Source organism: Halichoerus grypus, chromosome 8, assembly GCF_964656455.1.
Source record: "Halichoerus grypus chromosome 8, mHalGry1.hap1.1, whole genome shotgun sequence".
Lineage (NCBI taxonomy): Eukaryota > Metazoa > Chordata > Mammalia > Carnivora > Phocidae > Halichoerus > Halichoerus grypus.
In genome coordinates, this window is record NC_135719.1 from 127593157 (window position 1) to 127611950 (window position 18794).

The 18794-nt window shown below is 39.4% G+C and overlaps 1 protein-coding gene across 1 annotated transcript in view; it reads right to left on the reverse strand.

The window, feature by feature from the left end:
• SPTLC2 (serine palmitoyltransferase long chain base subunit 2) overlaps positions 1 to 18794 on the reverse strand; it is a 106856-nt gene that overhangs the window by 76711 nt on the left and 11351 nt on the right. Inside the window, exon 2 of the mRNA XM_078054019.1 lies at positions 6863 to 7057. Within this exon, the coding sequence (XP_077910145.1) occupies positions 6863 to 7057 (195 nt within the window). The remainder of the gene's footprint in view (positions 1 to 6862; positions 7058 to 18794) is intronic.

The following is an 18794-nucleotide window of genomic DNA, read 5'->3' on the forward strand; positions in this document are numbered from 1 at the left end:
GTAGTTGAATCTGGATTTCCTGATGGGCTACACATGGCGTGTGACAGAAAGAAGAGTCAAGGATATCACTGTGGTTTTCAGCCTAAGCAACGGAAGAAGAGAACTGTTATCCACAGAGATGTGGAAGATACCCAGCTGTTCAGGAGGGGATGTCAGCTTAGTTTTGGACATGTAAAGTTTGAGATGCCTGTGTGGAGACGTCAAATGGGCAGCTAGATACCCAGGTGTAGAGTTCAATGAGGAAGTCAGTGCTAGAGATATAAACATGGACGTTATCAGCATACAAAGGTACCAAAAGCCATGATAATGGACGAAATCACCAAAAGAGTCCGTACAGATGAGATAAGGACCAAGGATGAAGCCAATGCCGTACCCATATCAACATTTAGAAGCTGGGCTAATGATAAGGATCTAGGAAGAGAGAATAAGAAAGGCAGGAGAAAAACCAGGCCAGTATAATGCCTGAAAACCAACCAAGTAAGCAAAATGCTTCTGGAAGGAGAGTGATCAATTGTGTCAAATGCTGCTGGCAGGCCAAACAAGGTAAAGACTGAGTAAGGAATATGAGATTTTGCAACACAGGTGTCACGGGTGATCCTGAGAAGAATCGTTTTAGTTGAAGTGGTAGGGGCAAAATCCTGACTGGAGTGAGTTCAGTAAAGAATGGGAAGCAAGACACTGGAAACACCTATGTCAGAGAATTTTACTGTACAAGGAAAAAAGAGGGGTGCCTGGCTGGCTCAGTCGGTAGGACATGGTAGAACAAGAACAAGACCCTTGATCTTGGGGTTGTGAGTTCAAGCCCCACACTGGACGTAAAGCTTACTTAAAAAAAAAATAAAATAAATAAAATAAATAAATAAATGTTAGAAGGCATGGAGTAGATGGAGGAGAAAGGATCAAGAGAAAGCTTGTTTTTTAAGATGGTAAAAATAACATGTCTATGCTACTGAGAATGATCTGGCAGAGGACAAACGGATGCAAAGCTGATTCACTAGACTCCTAATGGTCAAAATGGAATGTGTAGTAAATAGGAGCAGAGTATTGGCCAGTCATCATGTGCTGTCTCTAATGAGCTCCACCGGATGGCCAGGTTTAGTAGAGTAGATCACTTCTTTACATTTTCAGGTATTTACTACCAAAGCTGTCATGAGAATTTCAAAATGCTTTCATGAGAAAAATATATAAAACCAAAACACAGCTTAAAATGTAAGGAAACCAACAGGGTTTCTTCAACTGGGATCGAAGAACTGTTGAGGGTTTGTGGGTAGTCTTAAGAATCTAGGAATTCTATTTTTTTAAACTTTACTTCTTCATTTTGATAAACACCTTAAATCAGTTTACCGTTTAGCACCCTAACGGTACTCAATTTAAACTTGAAATGACTTAGGATATTAGACAGGGCACCAGATCTTTAAACTTTTACATTCTCAGTTAGTAGTAAAAAAACAGTTCCAAATTGCTAAATGCAAAGAAAAGCTGAACAGAGAGAGCCTAAAGATTTGAAAGACCAAAAAAAAAAAAAAAAAAAAAAGGGTGGGGGGGGTGCCTTGCTAAAAAAAAAAGCTGCACTGTTGCTCTAAACAGAAAAGCCCAATAGGTGACAGGGAAACTTTTGCAAATCTATGAATGTCACCAGTGCAAAAGAATAAAGTGGTTACCTAGGACAAAACTCTTTAAGAAGGTTTATGTGGGATACAGCTTTGTACCAGTGAGAAGTCCCTAGAGTAAGTAAAAATAGATGACTGTTAACATAACATAGTAAAATTACATTTAAAAAAATTGACTGTTCTATACGATGGAATACAATTGCACTACAAAGGAATGAATTACTGAAATCTACTACAACATTGATGAACCTCAAAAACACTATGCCAAGTGAAAGGGGGCAGACACAAAAGATCACACACTGTATGATCCCATTTATAGGAAACATCTAGAGACAGAAAGTAGATTAGTGGTTGCCTAGGGGGACGAGGGTTACTAATGAGTGACTGCTAATGGGTACGGGGTTTCTTTTTCAGATGATAAAAATGTCATAAAATTAGATTATGGTGCTGGCTACACACCTGTGAAACTACAGCTGACCCTTGAACAACATGGGTTTGAACTGTGCAGGTCCACCTACACACGGATTTTTCCCAATAAATAAAGTACAGTACGATACATGTATTTTCTCCTTATAATTTTTTTTTTTAAAGATTTTATTTATTTATTTGACAGAGAGAGAGAGAGACAGCGAGAGAGGGAACACAAGCAGGGGGAGTGGGAGAGGGAGAAGCAGGCTCCCCACGGAGCAGGGAGCCTGATGCGGGGCTCGATCCCAGGACCCTGGGATCATGACCTGAGCCAAAGGCAGACGCTTAACGAATGAGCCACCCAGGCGCCCCTCCTTATAATCTTAATAACATTTTCTTTTCTCTAGCTTACTTTATTATAAGAATACAGTGTATAATGCATACAACTTAGAAAATATGTGTTAATTGACTGTTTATGTTATCAGCAAGGCTTTGGGTCAACAGCAGTTAAGTTTTAGGGGAGTCAAAGGTTACACATGAATTTTCAGCAGCGTGGGGGAAGGGTTGGCACCTTTTTCAAGGGTCAACTGTAATGCTATAAACAACTGAACTATACATTTTAAACAGCTGACCTTTATGGTATATAAATTATATCTCAATGAAGCTATTAAAAAAAAAAAATAGAGGACTGCCGTCCGGGTCTCCACACACATAAAACAATGGCAAGTAGAGCTCTTTGTAAATCCCCAGAACTAAAAAAGACAAACTAACTGATAATCCACCAGCTTAATACATCAAGTAACTGTACTACATTAATAGTTTCCAAAGATACTGCTAAAATGACAATTATCAGAATATTCTTAGTATACCACTTTTTAAAGGAGGTCAAGAATAAAATCCTTCCAGGAATTCCTGTTAATATATTTCAATCAATTTCCTTCTTTTGTATCTTCAAAATTAAACATATCAGGAGATGAATATATAATGTTCCTTCCTAATATCCTATCCTCCCATTTTTGAATATGTGGTCGTGAACAAACTGTAGAGGCAAAATGTTAGGTTTAGTAAGTGTGTGGTAACCACCTGCCATAATTTGCTCCTTAGACTCCTAGGTATTTCCTATCTAGATACTAGAACACTTTAAATTCAACCTTTTGCTTTATCTAATCACATATATGATTCTGGAGTGCTAGTTTCACTTCAGATAAAAAAGAAACAGACCCACAGACTGGGGAAAACAACATTCTCATCCAAAACAACACTAATAACAGAGGATCAAGTAGTAAAGAATTCAAAGAATTTTTTGCAATTTACATAGAACAAACTCACGCTAACTCATCTTTATTTTTTAAAAATTTTAAATTTTTCTTTTGCTACCTTTATTATTTTTTTAAGATTTTATTTATTTATTTGAGAGAGAGAAAGAGAAATCACATATGGGGGGCAGGGCAGAGGGAGAGAGAGAAGCAGACTCCCTGCTGAGCAGGGACCCTGATGTGGGGTTGGGGTTTGGTCTCAGAACCCCAGGAACAAAACAGGAGCCTAAGGCAGACACTTAACCAACTGAACCACCCAGGCGCCCCTAACTTATCTTTATAGTGGGACCATGGGACTCAGTTCTACCCAAAGCAACATATGAAGATCCAGCATAAACAGTTAAGATGGACTGTTTTTTATAATGGAATGAGGAAGAAAATAAGGATGTGGTTATAAACACCATTCACGCAGTGAAATGAGGAAGTGGCAACATTCTATTTGAATTTTATGATCCCAACCAGGCACTTTCCCTAACCTCTTCCAGTGTAACACCTTAAAATTTGCATATCCCTCTCACTACATCTAATCCAGAATCAGAAAACAAACATGTTCTACCATAAGGCTGAATGATCTTCCTTCCCTCTAAAAGCTGAATTTTTGTAAGAAAATGGCAGAATTCAATTGGTTTAACTGTTAATGTTAGCTACTGTGAAAAGCCTACTGAAATGATTTTGAATAAATTAGCACAGTCCTTTAAATTAGCAAATGTCCCCCTCTGTCCCACATATTTCCTCCTATTACTTCTTCCTCCCAGAATTATTTCCTGATTAACTCGATGCCACTCAGTTATTTTTTTGTTCTATACCTGCATACAATTCAAACACTACTTACCTGTATAGGGCTTTTACAAAGACCTGTTAGATTTGAAGACTTTATGTTTCCTCAACAAAATCAGAAATAATACTTAAGAATGAAATCTATATGGTCTAATACAAAGGTCAAGTACACACAGGCTGTCACAATACTCAGGAGTCAATTCATCCTCTGGAACATGAAGTAAGTCCAAACATAATGTACTTTTTCACAAAGTAATTTGGATACAACTCCATTGTTCACTCATTCTTCACCGCACTTTAACAAAACACCAGCTGTGCAATCTCTCCTGTCACACCCCTCCGCAAAAACCACCCAGATTCCTCATTGCCTACCAAAGTTCGTTTGACATTCAAAACACAATCTTTCATACACCCACATTCCAGGTTCTCCCAAACATCCCTCATGCCTCCCCTCAGCCAGGATGGCTCTCCACATCACAATCAGCACCCCCGATGCCCACCTTCACATGTTAGTTAGCAGGTCCCTACAGTGTGTCCACACTAGGAGAGGTCCCTATAAATAAAGATTTTCTAATTTGAATATGGGAATAAAACTTTAGCTCCCATCAGTCACAACCACCATCAACTCAGTCTGACAGGAAGATACTGGCCTGTAAACAAGTAACTGTAATACCAGACAACCCCACAAGTATACAGTAAGCTCTAACTTACAGTAAGTGGGTCATACCTGAGCAATGTACAGAATCAACATACTGTTGATGCACTCTAGCCACAAAGTCTTTTTGGGATGTACAGAGGTAGAAAAAAGGAAGAATCAAAAAATTTAAAAATTTGTTCTGGTTTTCAATGATCAAAACTAGTTTGGCCTACTGGACCAAGCTCTGAATACAGGGCTTTGCTTGCACTAGGTATTCAAGAAATACCTTCTTGATGAAATGAGTATGTAGGCATTTCAGGGCAATGAGAAGGAGGACCAACTTGTGGTGCTGGGGCTGGGAATGGTGCAGAATGGCTGAGATGAGGCAGAAGAGAGCCTGGATCCTGGGTTCTCCCAGGACCAGAATCTTCAATTCCCATACTGACTGGTTTGGATCCTTTCTTTCCCCATGTTTCTAGATGCTCCCTTGCCCTTCCCCCCACAGGACCACCATCCATTCCCAGTATCTAATGGCTCCTCTCTCAGTGGTGACCTTGCTGCCATCACATCTGCCTCTCTCCTCTAATACCCCACAAAAATGAGAGGTATGATGGCCAAAAAATCTAACTTCGGAAGCCCTTCTCTAACCTAGTATATTCCTTGGGCTAGAGGACAACCTCTCCATACTTTACATGCCAAGAACAAACAAGTTTGTTTTTAGAAAAACCAGGCATTTCACTCTAATTTTATTTATTTTTGAGAATAGGCAACACATGTATCCTGTACAGAACTCTAGAGGTGCAAAGGAGTATACAGAGAAAAGTGAAGTGAGGTCCTTCCCCCCAGAGACAATCATTATCATCTCTATTTACAATTATTAAAACAAGACTGCTTTTTTTGTTTTTTGGTTTTTTTAACTGTGAACGGAGTAGCTCAGCCACATTCTGTTTTCAGGTTTGTCTGGGGAAAGGAGCTATCTGTGAGCCAAACACCTATGTATAATGTGTCTATGAGAAAACACATCATATGAGTCTTCCAGAACTTGTCTTCTCAGAAGACTGGAGCCACAGCTTGGGATACAGCACAATACCACGAACATAAAGAACATGGCTTCTGGCATTTCACAGACCCATGTCTGTGTACCAGCTCTGACACTAAGTAACTCAGGAAATATTATTTTAACTTGTGCATTTTAGCTTTCTCATTCATCAAACAGGAATAGATTCTTGTGATGATTAAATTGGAAATACGTTAAATGTGGGGTGCCTAGGTAGCTCAGTCGGTTGAGCATCCAACTCTTAGTTCCAGCTCAGGTTATGATCTCAGGGTCCTGGGACTGAGCCCAGGAGCCCAGCTCAGCAACCAGCTCAGCGCTCAGCAGGGAGCCTGCTTGAGATTCTCTCTCCCTCTGCCCCTCCCCTCAGCGCCAATGCACGTGCACTCGCTCTCAAATAAAGAAATAGACCTTTAGGGGCGCCTGGGTGGCTCAGTCGTTAAGCATCTGCCTTAGGCTCGGGTCATGATCCCAGGGTCCTGGGATCAAGCCCCGCATCGGGCTCCAGCCCCGCATCGGGCTCCCTGCTCAGCGGGAAGCCTGTTTCTCCCTCTCCCAACTTGCCCTAATTGTGTTCCCTCTCCCGCGGTCTGTCAAATAAGTAAATAAAATCTTAAAAAAAAAAAAAAATAGACCTTTAAAAAATAAAAAAAGAAATACGTTAAATGCTTTGATTTTTCCGTGCCTTAACCTTGTTTTCTGCTTTCTTTGTGAAATACTTTCATTTAACTGCATCTGGAATATTTTTATTTTAACGTGTATCCAAATATTTTTTTTAAGATTTTATTTATTTATTTGAGAGAGAGAGAGAGAGTGCACACAAGCAGGGGGAGCAGCAGAGGGAGAGGCAGAAGCAGGCTCCCTGCTGAGCAGGGAGCCCAATGTGGGGCTCGATCACAGGACCCCGGGATCATGACCTGAGCCAAAGGCAGACACTTAACCGACTGAGCCACCCAGGCGCCCCACGTGTATCCAAATTTCTAAATAAAAAAATGAGTGAGAATACCAGAATGTCTATAAAAGGCTTCCATTTACAGAATCGAAGACTCTTAACAATTACCTGTTGTTCTTTTCTTTCTGTTGCATGATGACACTTTTCAATTCTCCAATGCCTCAAGAAATCTCGAAGATATCCAAAGAGAGTGAGTACACCATACCCCACATAAGTAAGCACAGCAACCAGCATTGGTGTTTCTTCAAAAGCTTCATTGAATGGTCTTTTGTAAAATCCTCCATTTTGTGTAACATGATGGATCTAAAACAGAGGTTAAAAATATTTATTTCGATCCCACGAAAAAGATTACTACTTAAAACCTAATTCCTTACAGATCTGCATAACTTCAGAATTCTCTAATAGTCAAAAAAATCCACTAAGATCTATCAGGGCATAATTTTTTTCAACAGAAATATTATAAGTTATATATACTTTAAATAAACAGTAAAGAAAGGAAAACAGAGAAGGAACTGCTTTTGTCATTATTTGATTTTTTAACTAGATCTTAAAGCACTATGGTTGGAGCGTGTAAAATTTCCTTTGTTCTAATAAAGCCGATAAAAAAATGAATCAACAAAGAAAAAGCCTATCCTGAAAAATAGTATATTAGCTTACAAATGAAGTAGTCAAAGTAAACCAGTCCTAGAATAAACTAAAATATTTATGTTTTCCTGCTGTACATTTTTTTTCCTGCTCTATAGTCTTAAAGCCACCAGCCGTCGTATTCCAAATAATGACCAGCACTAGGCCCCTGTGGTAATCTGTGGTTTATTAACAGCCTCTGTTGTGATAACATAAATAAATAATGCATAAAAGTAAAATGCTTACATAACAGTGGTTCAGCACTGTACAGAAGCAGAAAGTAGAATGCAACACAAGGGGAAAAGCAGTTAAGAGTGATCAGTAACTGTCATGAAATCATTCTGTCCCCCTTCATCTTGACCTAAGTATCCATTTCCACTTTTAAGATTATCCCTGGTTTCATCCTTTGGGATACTTGAATTTTAACATACAGATACCAAGCTACTGCACTTTTGATCTCAGACCTTAAAGCTTTTTACTTTTTGGCCAATCTTAATGGAAATCTTTTATGGAAAAATCTCATCAGAGAAGTTTGTGTGTTAACTTTAATCTTAACTTTGAAACAGCCAACTGCAGTGAGGATGCTCGTTCACTATTTACCAGGAACATATTTTCAACTGAGGACTGTAGTAGAGTTATGAAAAGCCCCTATTATGAAAGAATAAAAGATGCTTTCTTGGCCTCTCAGGCAACTTGATCCAAGGGTTAAATATATTTTAGAATATTATATCCCAATAATATTCTTTGGGGAAAGCTACCTGAATGCTGCAAGTTAGAACAGCTGGAGAAGAAATAGTTGTTCTTAACAAGGGAAAGGCTTTCAGATAGGCATGATCCCTGGAATCCGCTGTCACTGCTTCAATTTGATCACCTAAAGAACTTCTGAAAACTATTTGAAAAACGGATACAGGTCTTCATCAATCTCTTCCTCAAAGGGGTGGAAATCTGTGTCAATGTTTACTACTTAAACTTTTATGCAGGAGCAGGCTGCAATGTGTTTAGAACAGAATAGCTAGAAGTGAGCCAATAACTGAAGAGATTGTTTAAAAATTAATACTATAGCATATAAACAAGCTATTAAGCTGGACAAAGCAAAATCAAAAACACTTAAACAAAACAAAAATAATATTCTGATCATCTCTTTAAAAAACTGTATCTAAAAGAACACTGTATTTAATACCAGTACCCAACTCTCCTTAACTCTGAAACTGTTTTCTCTCAATGGAACATACTAGTAAAAAGTAAGGCAACTTTCAGAGCTCTAAGTCTCTAACAATTGTGTGACAGATGTATATGTCAGGAATGCTGTGGGTGGATCCCTTTAAAAGATATCCGCCTTGATCTGAGACACACCCAAACCAGCACGACCAAGTATATTCATACAGTTGGCTGGACGGTCTAGGAAGGAGGAAGTTAAATCATTAGTTTGCTTTTAAATACTGTGATTCTATCACAGTGTCACTTTAAATTAACCGCATTTTAAGGAACTGAGATTCATCTATAAAGTAACTTTTGGAAAACAGCCTCAGTCAAAACACAGGTCACTCTGATCATTCAGGGTGAGAATGTACAGGCCAACTGATACGCAAACCTCTGGTAGTTGACAAAATCTTAGAAATCAGAGAAAAAAAATCACTTGATCTTCAATTACTGATGCTAAATTTTATTTGACATGATTCAAATAAAAACAGTAGTATTCCCACATCTGAAACTAATGATGTACTATATGTTGGCTAATTGAATCTAAATAAAAAATGGAAAAGAATAGTAGTATTACCATCTTATACATGTATAATGTTCCATAAGGGAAAGCACCAGGCTTATTTTGCTCATTATCACACATCTAGCACTCAGGATAGTATTTATTAAGTGCTTAACAAATAGTAAGTACTCAGTAATGTCTCCTTTTATTACTATTAGTATTACAGAAAGTGGCACCTTATAGAAGCTCAATAAGCATTTGTTGAATGAATGAAAATACACATTATGCTTTTTGTTATTTCAACAATAAGTACCCTGTAACAGAAGGGTTTAAACAAGTTACAGTGACTGCACAATTAATATTAGGACATTTCCAGAACCGACATCTAATACCTTTTAGTCTCAACTACACTGGAGGTCAAATTCACACTAAACAAGACATGGGATACAAACTCTTCCAGGGTATTTCATATTCTGGATTCACGAAGTAAGAGGGCTCTTAAGAGGCCTTTCATTCATTCTAACAAGAATTACACTGTCAACAAGGCAATCAAGAAAAATATTAGCTTTTCACTCCCTCCAGGTTAAAAAAAAAACAACAGTTCAGTCTGCTCACATTAAACAGACAAGAGTGTAACAGTGCTAGTATTATTAATCAAGGGAAGATTTAAGTACTCCAACGAAAACCAAGATAGTCTGCTTGAAAAGTAACATTTTTTTCAAGCAAATGCAAAAGAAAAAAAGGCCAAAGAAGAAATTTTTTTTTTTCAGTCAAAATCATAAGCACATCATCATAAAACACATTACAAGAAGAGGAGAGGGGAAAAAACCAAACCAATAAGCCATTTTGTTCACATGCCTGTAGCCCATCAACTACACTTATTAAACAGCTGAAAAAAGACTCTTAACCAAAGCAATAATGGAAAGGTATAATCAAGATAAACCATAAACAATATATATGCATTAAAATCATCTGGAAGGAGACACAAATTGGAGTGGGGAGTGGGATAGAGGTAGAACGCCTACTTCCTATTTATAACCCTCTGAACCAATTTGCTTTTTCATTTTTACCAGAGTACACATACTGAATTTTCATTTATCATTTTGTTTTAAAAATGTTTAAAATGAATTTTCTCACTGATTTATTCACTATTAGGACTAAAACAGAGTTAATAAAAGCAACATATGCCTCTCATGATAACCTCAGGTCTCTATCTACAGCCTCTCTAGAGAACTGTCATCTACTTGCTAGCTCTCAAACAGACTGTAAATGCTGGTAAGTATGCACAAATCTACATGTCAATTCCAAATTTTCCCCAGAACTCCAAATTTACATTTCGACCTGCCACCTCTAAGTTCCACTTGGACATCCCAACTCAACAAGTCTAAAGCTGAACTTCTCTCACCATCTTCACTCCTCCCTCAATTAAAACCAGATTATCCTCCTGTATCACCCACCTGGCTGGCGGCATCACCACCCAGTCTACCCAGTCTCCCAGCTTTGGAGTCTTCTTTAGCTCCACCTCATTTTCGGACTTCATTCTAGATCCAGTAATGAATTTGTGTGCCTTGGTTCAAGACCTTCTTGTGGGGCACCAGGGAATTTTAAGGAGGTTGGAAATGTTCTACATCTCGAGAGAGGTATTGGAGACACAGTACACACACAGGTAAAAAGTCATGGAGCATGATATATTTTATGCACTTACCTGAATGTATGTTACTCCTCAATTTTAAAAAACCCTCAGTGCCTCTTCCTTCATTGGACCACTGTAATACCCTCCCCTTCCTGTCTCGTCTCCCCGCCACCAAGACCCTCTCCACACCCCAATTATCCTTCTAGTCACACTAAACTGCTTGCCGCAGTCTTTCCAACAAGAATCCTCCCCTAGAGAAGGAGTGCAAATCTTCTGACAGCAATAAGGCAATAATAAATAATGTTTACTGTGAGAAGTCAAGAAGCAGTAAAATAAGCATTTTAGAATGTGGAGGTAAACACCAAAAAGAAGATGGAAAAACAGTAGAAGAGAGCAGAAGGCTGCTGTATATTTCATAACAAGCCTTGTGGAACCATCAGATGCTTGAAACCATGTGCTACAGGCTGTTAGGAATTCTTAGATCCTACAGGACTGGACCACAGAGCTATTTCGCTGTGAATGTATGCTATTTTAAAGACAAAAAAGAATAATTCCAAAGACAATTCAGATATCATCAGGGTACCCTTCTCAGTTTCAAAGGTGGGGGACCATCACTTCAGATAGAATCAATAGGTAAGTGCCTCAGAAAGGAAGCCTGAAGCATAGGGGGTAGAGGGTAGTGACTCCCATCCCAATGGGTCCAGAGGGTATAGCACCAAACCAAAGAGGATTATTCTTGATCCTTAGGATCTCATGGAATTTGCCTTGCTAAATTTTGGACTTGGTTGGGACCCATCACCCCTTTCTTCCTTCTGATTTCTCTCTTTTGGAATGGAAATGTTTATCCTCTGCCTGTCCCACCACAGTATTTTCGAAGCACATAACTTACATGGCTTCACGAGCTCAGAGCTGGAGAGGAATTGTCTTAGGATAAATTGTATCTCGAGTTTCACTCATATCAGATGTAAATGATATTTAGATGAGACTTTGGACTATAGACTTTAGAGCTGATGCTGGAATGAGTTAAGACTTTTGAGGTTGCTAGGGCAGAATGAATGTATTTTGCATGCATTAAGAATATGATTTTAGGGGGATAATGGGCAGAATGTTATAGGCTGAGTATGTCTCCCCCCACCTCATTCATATACTGAAGCTCTAGTGTGATGCTGTTTCAAAGTAGGGCCTTTGGGAGGTAATTAGGTTTACATTAGGTCATGAGGATGGGCCCAATAATGTGGGGGAGAAGGCAGAGAGCTCCACTGAAGAATAGCTCTGTGAACACACTATGAGAAAGCTATCTACAAGTCAGGAAGAACGCCCTCACCAAGAACTCAATCTGCCAGCAACCTGATCTTGGACTTCCTGAACCATGACAAATATCTGTTGTTTAAGCAATCTTGTCTATGGTATTTTCTTATGGCAACCCAAGCTGACTAAGACAAAGATGGAGAGAATGTATACAACCTACTCTCAATCGGTTCAGGAAAAAGTAATTGTGTGGTGTGGGTATGGGTGTACGTGTGTGTAGAGAGAGAACAATGGAGAATTTTCTTCATGAACCATCTGAGTCAGGTGCAGCTATGATGTACCTTTATACATCAGTGTGTCTCTCTTAAAAACAAAGATATTCTCTTACATAACTACAGAACAATCTTCAAAACTAGAAAACCAACAGAATACTAATATCTAGTCTACAGGCTTTATTTAGATTTTGCCAATTGTCCTAATGTCTTTATAGCAAAAAAAAAAAAAAAAAAAAAAAATCCTAGATCATGTGTTGCATTGTCTCTCTAGTTTCAGAATAAAGAAAAAGGGTAAGTTTTGATTACACTGTAAACTGACTTATAAGGAATGATCCTAAGCAGAGGTTTTGAGAATCCCATGAAAGAACAGAGTGTAACTATGTAATTATGCAATAATGGGGAAGTAATTAGTGGGAAACAAAAGCACACATTCTGATGTGAATTAAAAAATCACATGAGCATGATTTTATAAGCAAATAGACATATTCTTGCTGAATGTGTCAGTAGTATGACAGAACCCGCCCACCTGGCAGATAGTTTGGAACATTAAAAAAAAAAATTAATGTCCAATATGAACAACCATTATTGTTGGGCAATCAAAAGACTGCCATCATGCCTTTTCTGCTAAACGAACCCCATTCACTTCCAGTGGTATATTCTGTTGTTCCTTAAAATTAGTTCTGCTGAAATGGCCCTTTCTTGGAATTTTACTGAAATGTACTAGCCTCTCCCTACTGCATACCATACATACTAAAGAAAGTTTGGAGCTTTGCACCAGTCACAGAAGCTATTCCACACTCTGAACATGTATTTCCAGAAGTGTCTTCTTTTTTCCACAAGCAACTTTAGAAAAGCAGGGAGTCCACATTTTTTCTTGCAATCAGGATAAATTCCCTACTTTTTGTCAAAAAGTATCTCCTATGGAATGGACTGTGCTTCCAAAGCTTGCTGGAAAACAAACATATATTTTTTTAAAGATTTTATTTATTTATTTGACAGAGAGATAGTGAAAGAGCACAAGTAGGCAGAGAGGCAGGCAGGCAGAGGGAGAGGGAGAAGCAGGCTCTCCACTGAGCAGGGAGCCCAATGTGGGGCTTAATTCCAGGACCCTGGGATCATGACCTGAGCTGAAGGCAAACACTTAACCGACTGAGCCACCCAGGTGCCCCAACAAACATATTTTGACATTACGATCTTCCTGTTTGAAAACTCAAAAATGGAGACGCCCACATATATATGCCCTGGCACTTGTTCAGTTCAGTGGCATCCCGTGCACTCGGGCAGCGAGGTTCTGGCCCGGAGTTACCATTCTCCCTTGCCACCCACACCTCCTCTGTAGCGCTTCCCGATCTCCAGATAAGCTTCGTGGCGTAACAGTCGGCTGCACCGTCAGGAGATCTGAGCATGAGTGCCGCTCTGCCACAGATTCTGCTCCTTGATCGGAGCTCTCTTCCACCTCTGACTTGTTCTGGGGCCTGTGAGCCCACGCCCTCCCCGCTGGTTCTGGAGTGGACACCACCTGAGGGACAACCTGGTTCGCATCAATTTCCCCTCTCTGCGGATAATCTCTGATACATGGGGGTGGGCCCCTGGTGGTCACTTCTGTGCAGTATGACTGTATTCCTGGGTCCTAACTGACTGTCACGGGAGTAGGCACCAATGGTACGATGAACCCAACAACCCCCTTATGGGGATTTAAAATTTCCGGGGGGAGGGGCGCCTGGTGGCTCAGTCGGTTAAGTGTCTGCCTTCAGCTCAGGTCATGATCCTGGAGTCCCAGGATCGAGTCCCACATCGGGCTCCCTGCTCAGCAGGGAGTCTGCTTCTCCCTCTGACCCTTCCCCCTCTCATGTGCGCTCTCTCTCTCTCTCATTCTCGCTCTCTCAAATAAATAAAATCTTTAAAAATAAAATAAAATAAAATAAAATTTCCGGGGGGAGAGTTTGTCCTTAAGGAGAATAGTATTTGTGTTATACTCCTCATCAGAGTTTACATATCTGAAAAGGTTTACATTTTTTGTTTTAACAAGTATTTTGTGAACATTTCAATAAAATTTAAAATGGACACATGTAGTGTTTTTCTTTAAGATTTTATTTATTTGAGAGAGAGAGAACACGAGTTAGGGGAGGGGCAGAGGGAGAGGAAGAAGTGGACTCCCTGCCTAGTGGGGAGCCTGATGCCAGGCTCCATCCCAGGACCCCGAGATCATGACCTGAGCCAAAGTAGATGCTTAACTGACTGAGCCACCCAGGCGCCCCTGTAGTGTTTCTGTTGTAAAGTCAACATACTTTACATGCAATTTTATCTGAAAATATTGGAGTTGGAAAAACATCATACTTGCAAAACATCAAACCAACACATTAAAATATAAAGAAAATAAATATCTCCTGAAATTCTACAACCCAGAGATAACCACTATAACATTTTGATGTATATCCTGCCAGACAAATATACATACACACACACACACACAAACACACACAAAAATACAAATATATATATGTTTATATATGTGCAATAGGCAAGGAGGGAGTACAATTTTATATAAAAGAAATTGCTTAATATCATTAATTCTTTTGCTTAGTATCATTAATATATCCTATCACCAATCAATAAGACAAACATCATTCTTTTAAGGGGTACATAAATTCCATAATATGAATCTATAGTGTAATTTATTTAATGAATCCCTGTGCATAATGTGTAGACTTTCCCCAATATTTTCAATATGTGAACACTTTATATATTTCACTTTTGATTTTTTCATAAGGATAAATGCATAGAAATAGATTGTTACTCAAAAAGTGTATATGTATATGTATGTGTGTATATATATGATTCTGATCAGAATCAGAATATCATTTTAAAATGAAATTTTTTTAAATTTTATTTATTTATTTGACAGAGATAGCGAGAGCAGGAACATAAGCAGGGGGAGTGGGAGAGGGAGAAGCAGGCCTCCCGCCGAGCAAGGAGCCTGATGCGATGTGGGGCTCGATCCCAGGACTCTGGGATCATGACCTAAGCCGAAGGCAGATGCCTAACAACTGAGCCACCCAGGCGCCCCATGAAAATGTTTTAAAGTTGTGGTGATGGTTGTACCACTATGTGAATATAATAAAAACCACTGAACCGTACACTTAGGACAAATTTAATGATTTGTTAATTATATTTCAATAAAACTTATTTAAAAAACAGAAGCCTTGGGGCACCTGGGTGGCTCAGTCATTAAGCGTCTGCCTTCTGCTCAGGTCATGGTCCCAGGGTCCTGGGATCGAGCCCTGCATCGGGCTCCCTGCTTCACGGGAAGCCTGCCTCTCCCTCTCCCACTCCCCCTGCTTGTGTTCCCTCTCTCGCTGTGTCTCTCTTTGTCAAATAAATAAAATCTTAAAACAACAACAACAACAAAACAGAAGCCTTGTGCACCATATGACATCATAAACAAAGTGACACCAAAAGTGAAAAAACAAGCCATGGTCTGGGAGGAGACATTTGTAACACCTCACTGATAAAGGGCTAGTATCCTAACCAGAAAGCCTTATAAATTAGTGAGAAACAAGCGTGCACTCCAGGAGAAAAATGGGCAAAAGATAGGAACTGTCAATTCATAGGAAAAAAGGAACTTGATTGGAATAATATTAATATGCGGCTGGTCCGATGGTAGTGGGTTATCAGAACTTATTAACATTAGTGTCACTAAAGTTGGAATAATATGAATATGCTCATCCTCACTAGTTCAAGTTACTATAAATTAAAACAGGTAACTGTTTTCATCTGTAGCTTTTGAAAGCTGTAAAAATATGACCATATTAAAGGCTGACACTTAGGTAGCAATGGGAACTTGTATACAGGTGCTCTTAGCATAAATTGGTGCAACTGCCTTGGAGAACAATTTGGCAATTCTACAAAAGTTGAGATACACATTCCTAATGACTACCCTATTAAGTTTGTCTCTGGGTATATACAACAACTGAGGTTTTCAAACATTTTTGAAGTACTGAACATTTTGAACATTTCAAACTAAGAAAGAACATTTTTATATCAACCTAATGCACATGTAATGTGTGAGGTATTGGGCGTTAGGACTTCAACATATTACTTTTGGGGGAATCAATTCAACTACAACACATGGTTTTCTGAAGAAATTCTGCTCATGGCACAAGGAGACATATTTAAGAAAGTTTACTGTAAAAACATAAGAACAAAAAATTGGAAGTAACCTAGCTTTTCCTTAGTAGGAGAATGACTTACCCACCCATCCCCACCCCCACAACAAACAAGAAAACTGCTATGGCATATTGATACACTGAATACAGCACTGAAAAGATGAATCGAGATCTATATTACAGACATGGGCAAATCTCAGACACATATTGTTAAACAAAAGTTGCAGAAAGATACATACAGTATGATACGTATGTAAGGATTAAAAACATGCAGGGCAATACTATATTGTTTATGGCTATGTATTTATATAAGAAAGGTATTTATTTTTTGAAAGGAAAGGTATTTTTTAAATGCATGGAAATGATAAACACCAAATTGAGGGTAGCTTTTATACTTTTGGGGAAAAAAGGAAATAGCACTTCCCCAGGACAAACTTCTTAAAAGGATTGGGGAACTGCTTAAACATAAGTCAGAGCATGACGCTCTCCGGAGAACTTCTTATCGCTGACAACAAAGACAGTTTCTGTTGGTTTACAAGGCCCTGTATCATCTGGCTCTCACACTCTTCTGACTTCATGTCCTGCCAGGTCACTGCCCTCCAGCCAAGCAGGCCTTTCTGTCCTTCCCCAAACACATGGAGTGCGCCTACTCCAGGGCTTGTGTCCTCATGTTAGCTCAGCCTGGAAAACTTTTCTTAGTTTTCTCCCCACCTCCGTGTAGATTTTGCTTACCCCTTACCTCCTTCAGAGAGGTTATCCTTGACCACCTCGTCTAAAATGCTTTCCTCTTGCCATGATTTTTTTTTTCCTGGTTATAGAACTTACAAACTGCCTGGTACTTTATTATGTATCTACTTGATTATTTATTGTCCACCTTTCCCTCTGGAGTGTATGGTACTGTATTCTAGTGCTCAGATCATGCTTAGCTCGTAGTAGAGGCTCAGTAAGTATCAGTGGAATAAATGAAAGAATGAATGATAACTTTCGTGTTTTATTTAGTGGGAAAAAATAAGATCTAAGCCTATAAGCTAATTGTTAAGTTTTGATAAAACTACATGTTGAGTAGACTTTTATCTTTTTTTGTATTAATTACAGTATGCTATTTCATATATACTTGCTGACAAAAAACACTTTCCCAAAATAATGTAAACATACACAAGAAACAGGTTGTGGTAAAGACACCCATAGCGCACTTTTTAGCGTTTCGGGCTTGCAGGTGGTTAAAGTCTGTAGGGGCTTACTGAGCGCTCCTGGTAGTGGTGACAGCTTGTGAGGAGGAATAAGAACAGGCCGATGATGGTCCAGTGGTCTGGAAATGGCCCTGACCCACTCTATAATTGCCTTTCCATGAGCTCTTCCTAAGGGGCGGCGTGGCCAGTAGTGGGACTTCTGTAGCACCCACTCCCATTGTCTTATGAGGGGTCTAAGCTGTGAGGTGATGCTTAGTGCTTCCCTTAGAGAAAGGAAACCTGTCAGCACAGACTTCCTGCCATTTCTCCCGTTCTCACCTTGATTTGAAAATGCCATGAGGCTGGGCTGAGAAACCTGGCCTGTGATCACCGACTGGACTGTAATAGAGCCACCTGTCCGAAAGCTCTGCTGTACTTGCTAAAGGATAGTACCTAATTGCCTCCTGTACACGCTTGGCTTGTATATAGAGGCGAAGGAAGCAGATTATTTCTAGGACAGCAAAGTTAGTGTTCTGGTTTTAAAGACAGAGATTTTTTTTTTTTTAAGATTTTATTTATTTATTTGTCAGAGAGAGAGCACAAGCAGGGGGAGTGGCAAGCAGGGGGAGTGGCAGGCAGAGGGAGAAGCAGGTTCCCCACTGAGCAAGGAGCCTGATGCGGGACTCGACCCCAGGACCCTGGGATGATGACCTGAGCCAAAGGCAGCCGCTTAACCAACTGAGCCACCCAGGCGTCCCAGACATTTTTTTAACAGAGGAAGCTCATATAACTACTTATCTCAATCCAAGTATAGCTAGTAATATGAACAGCAAAATTAGCTAATTCTATATGAAGAGCAAAAAGGAGCACAAGGGGTGAGTTTAAAGTGAAATTCTAATATTAAGCCACTGATTTTTTTTTTTTTTTAAAGATTTTATTTATCTATTTGCCAGAGAGAGAGGGAGAGTACAAGCAGGGGGAGTGGCAGGCAGAGGGAGAAGTAGGTTCCCTGCTAAGCAAGGAGCCCGATGCGGAACTCGATCCCAGGACCCTGAGATCATGACCTGAGCCGAAGGCAGACGCTTAACCATCTGAGCCATCAAGGCACCCAAGCCACTGATGATTTTAAAACAATCAGACTAAGTTGTAGTATTTCTGAAATCATTAAAGGAAAACGATTCATAGAAAATCTCGGAAATATGACAAGAAATGGCAATAAATGG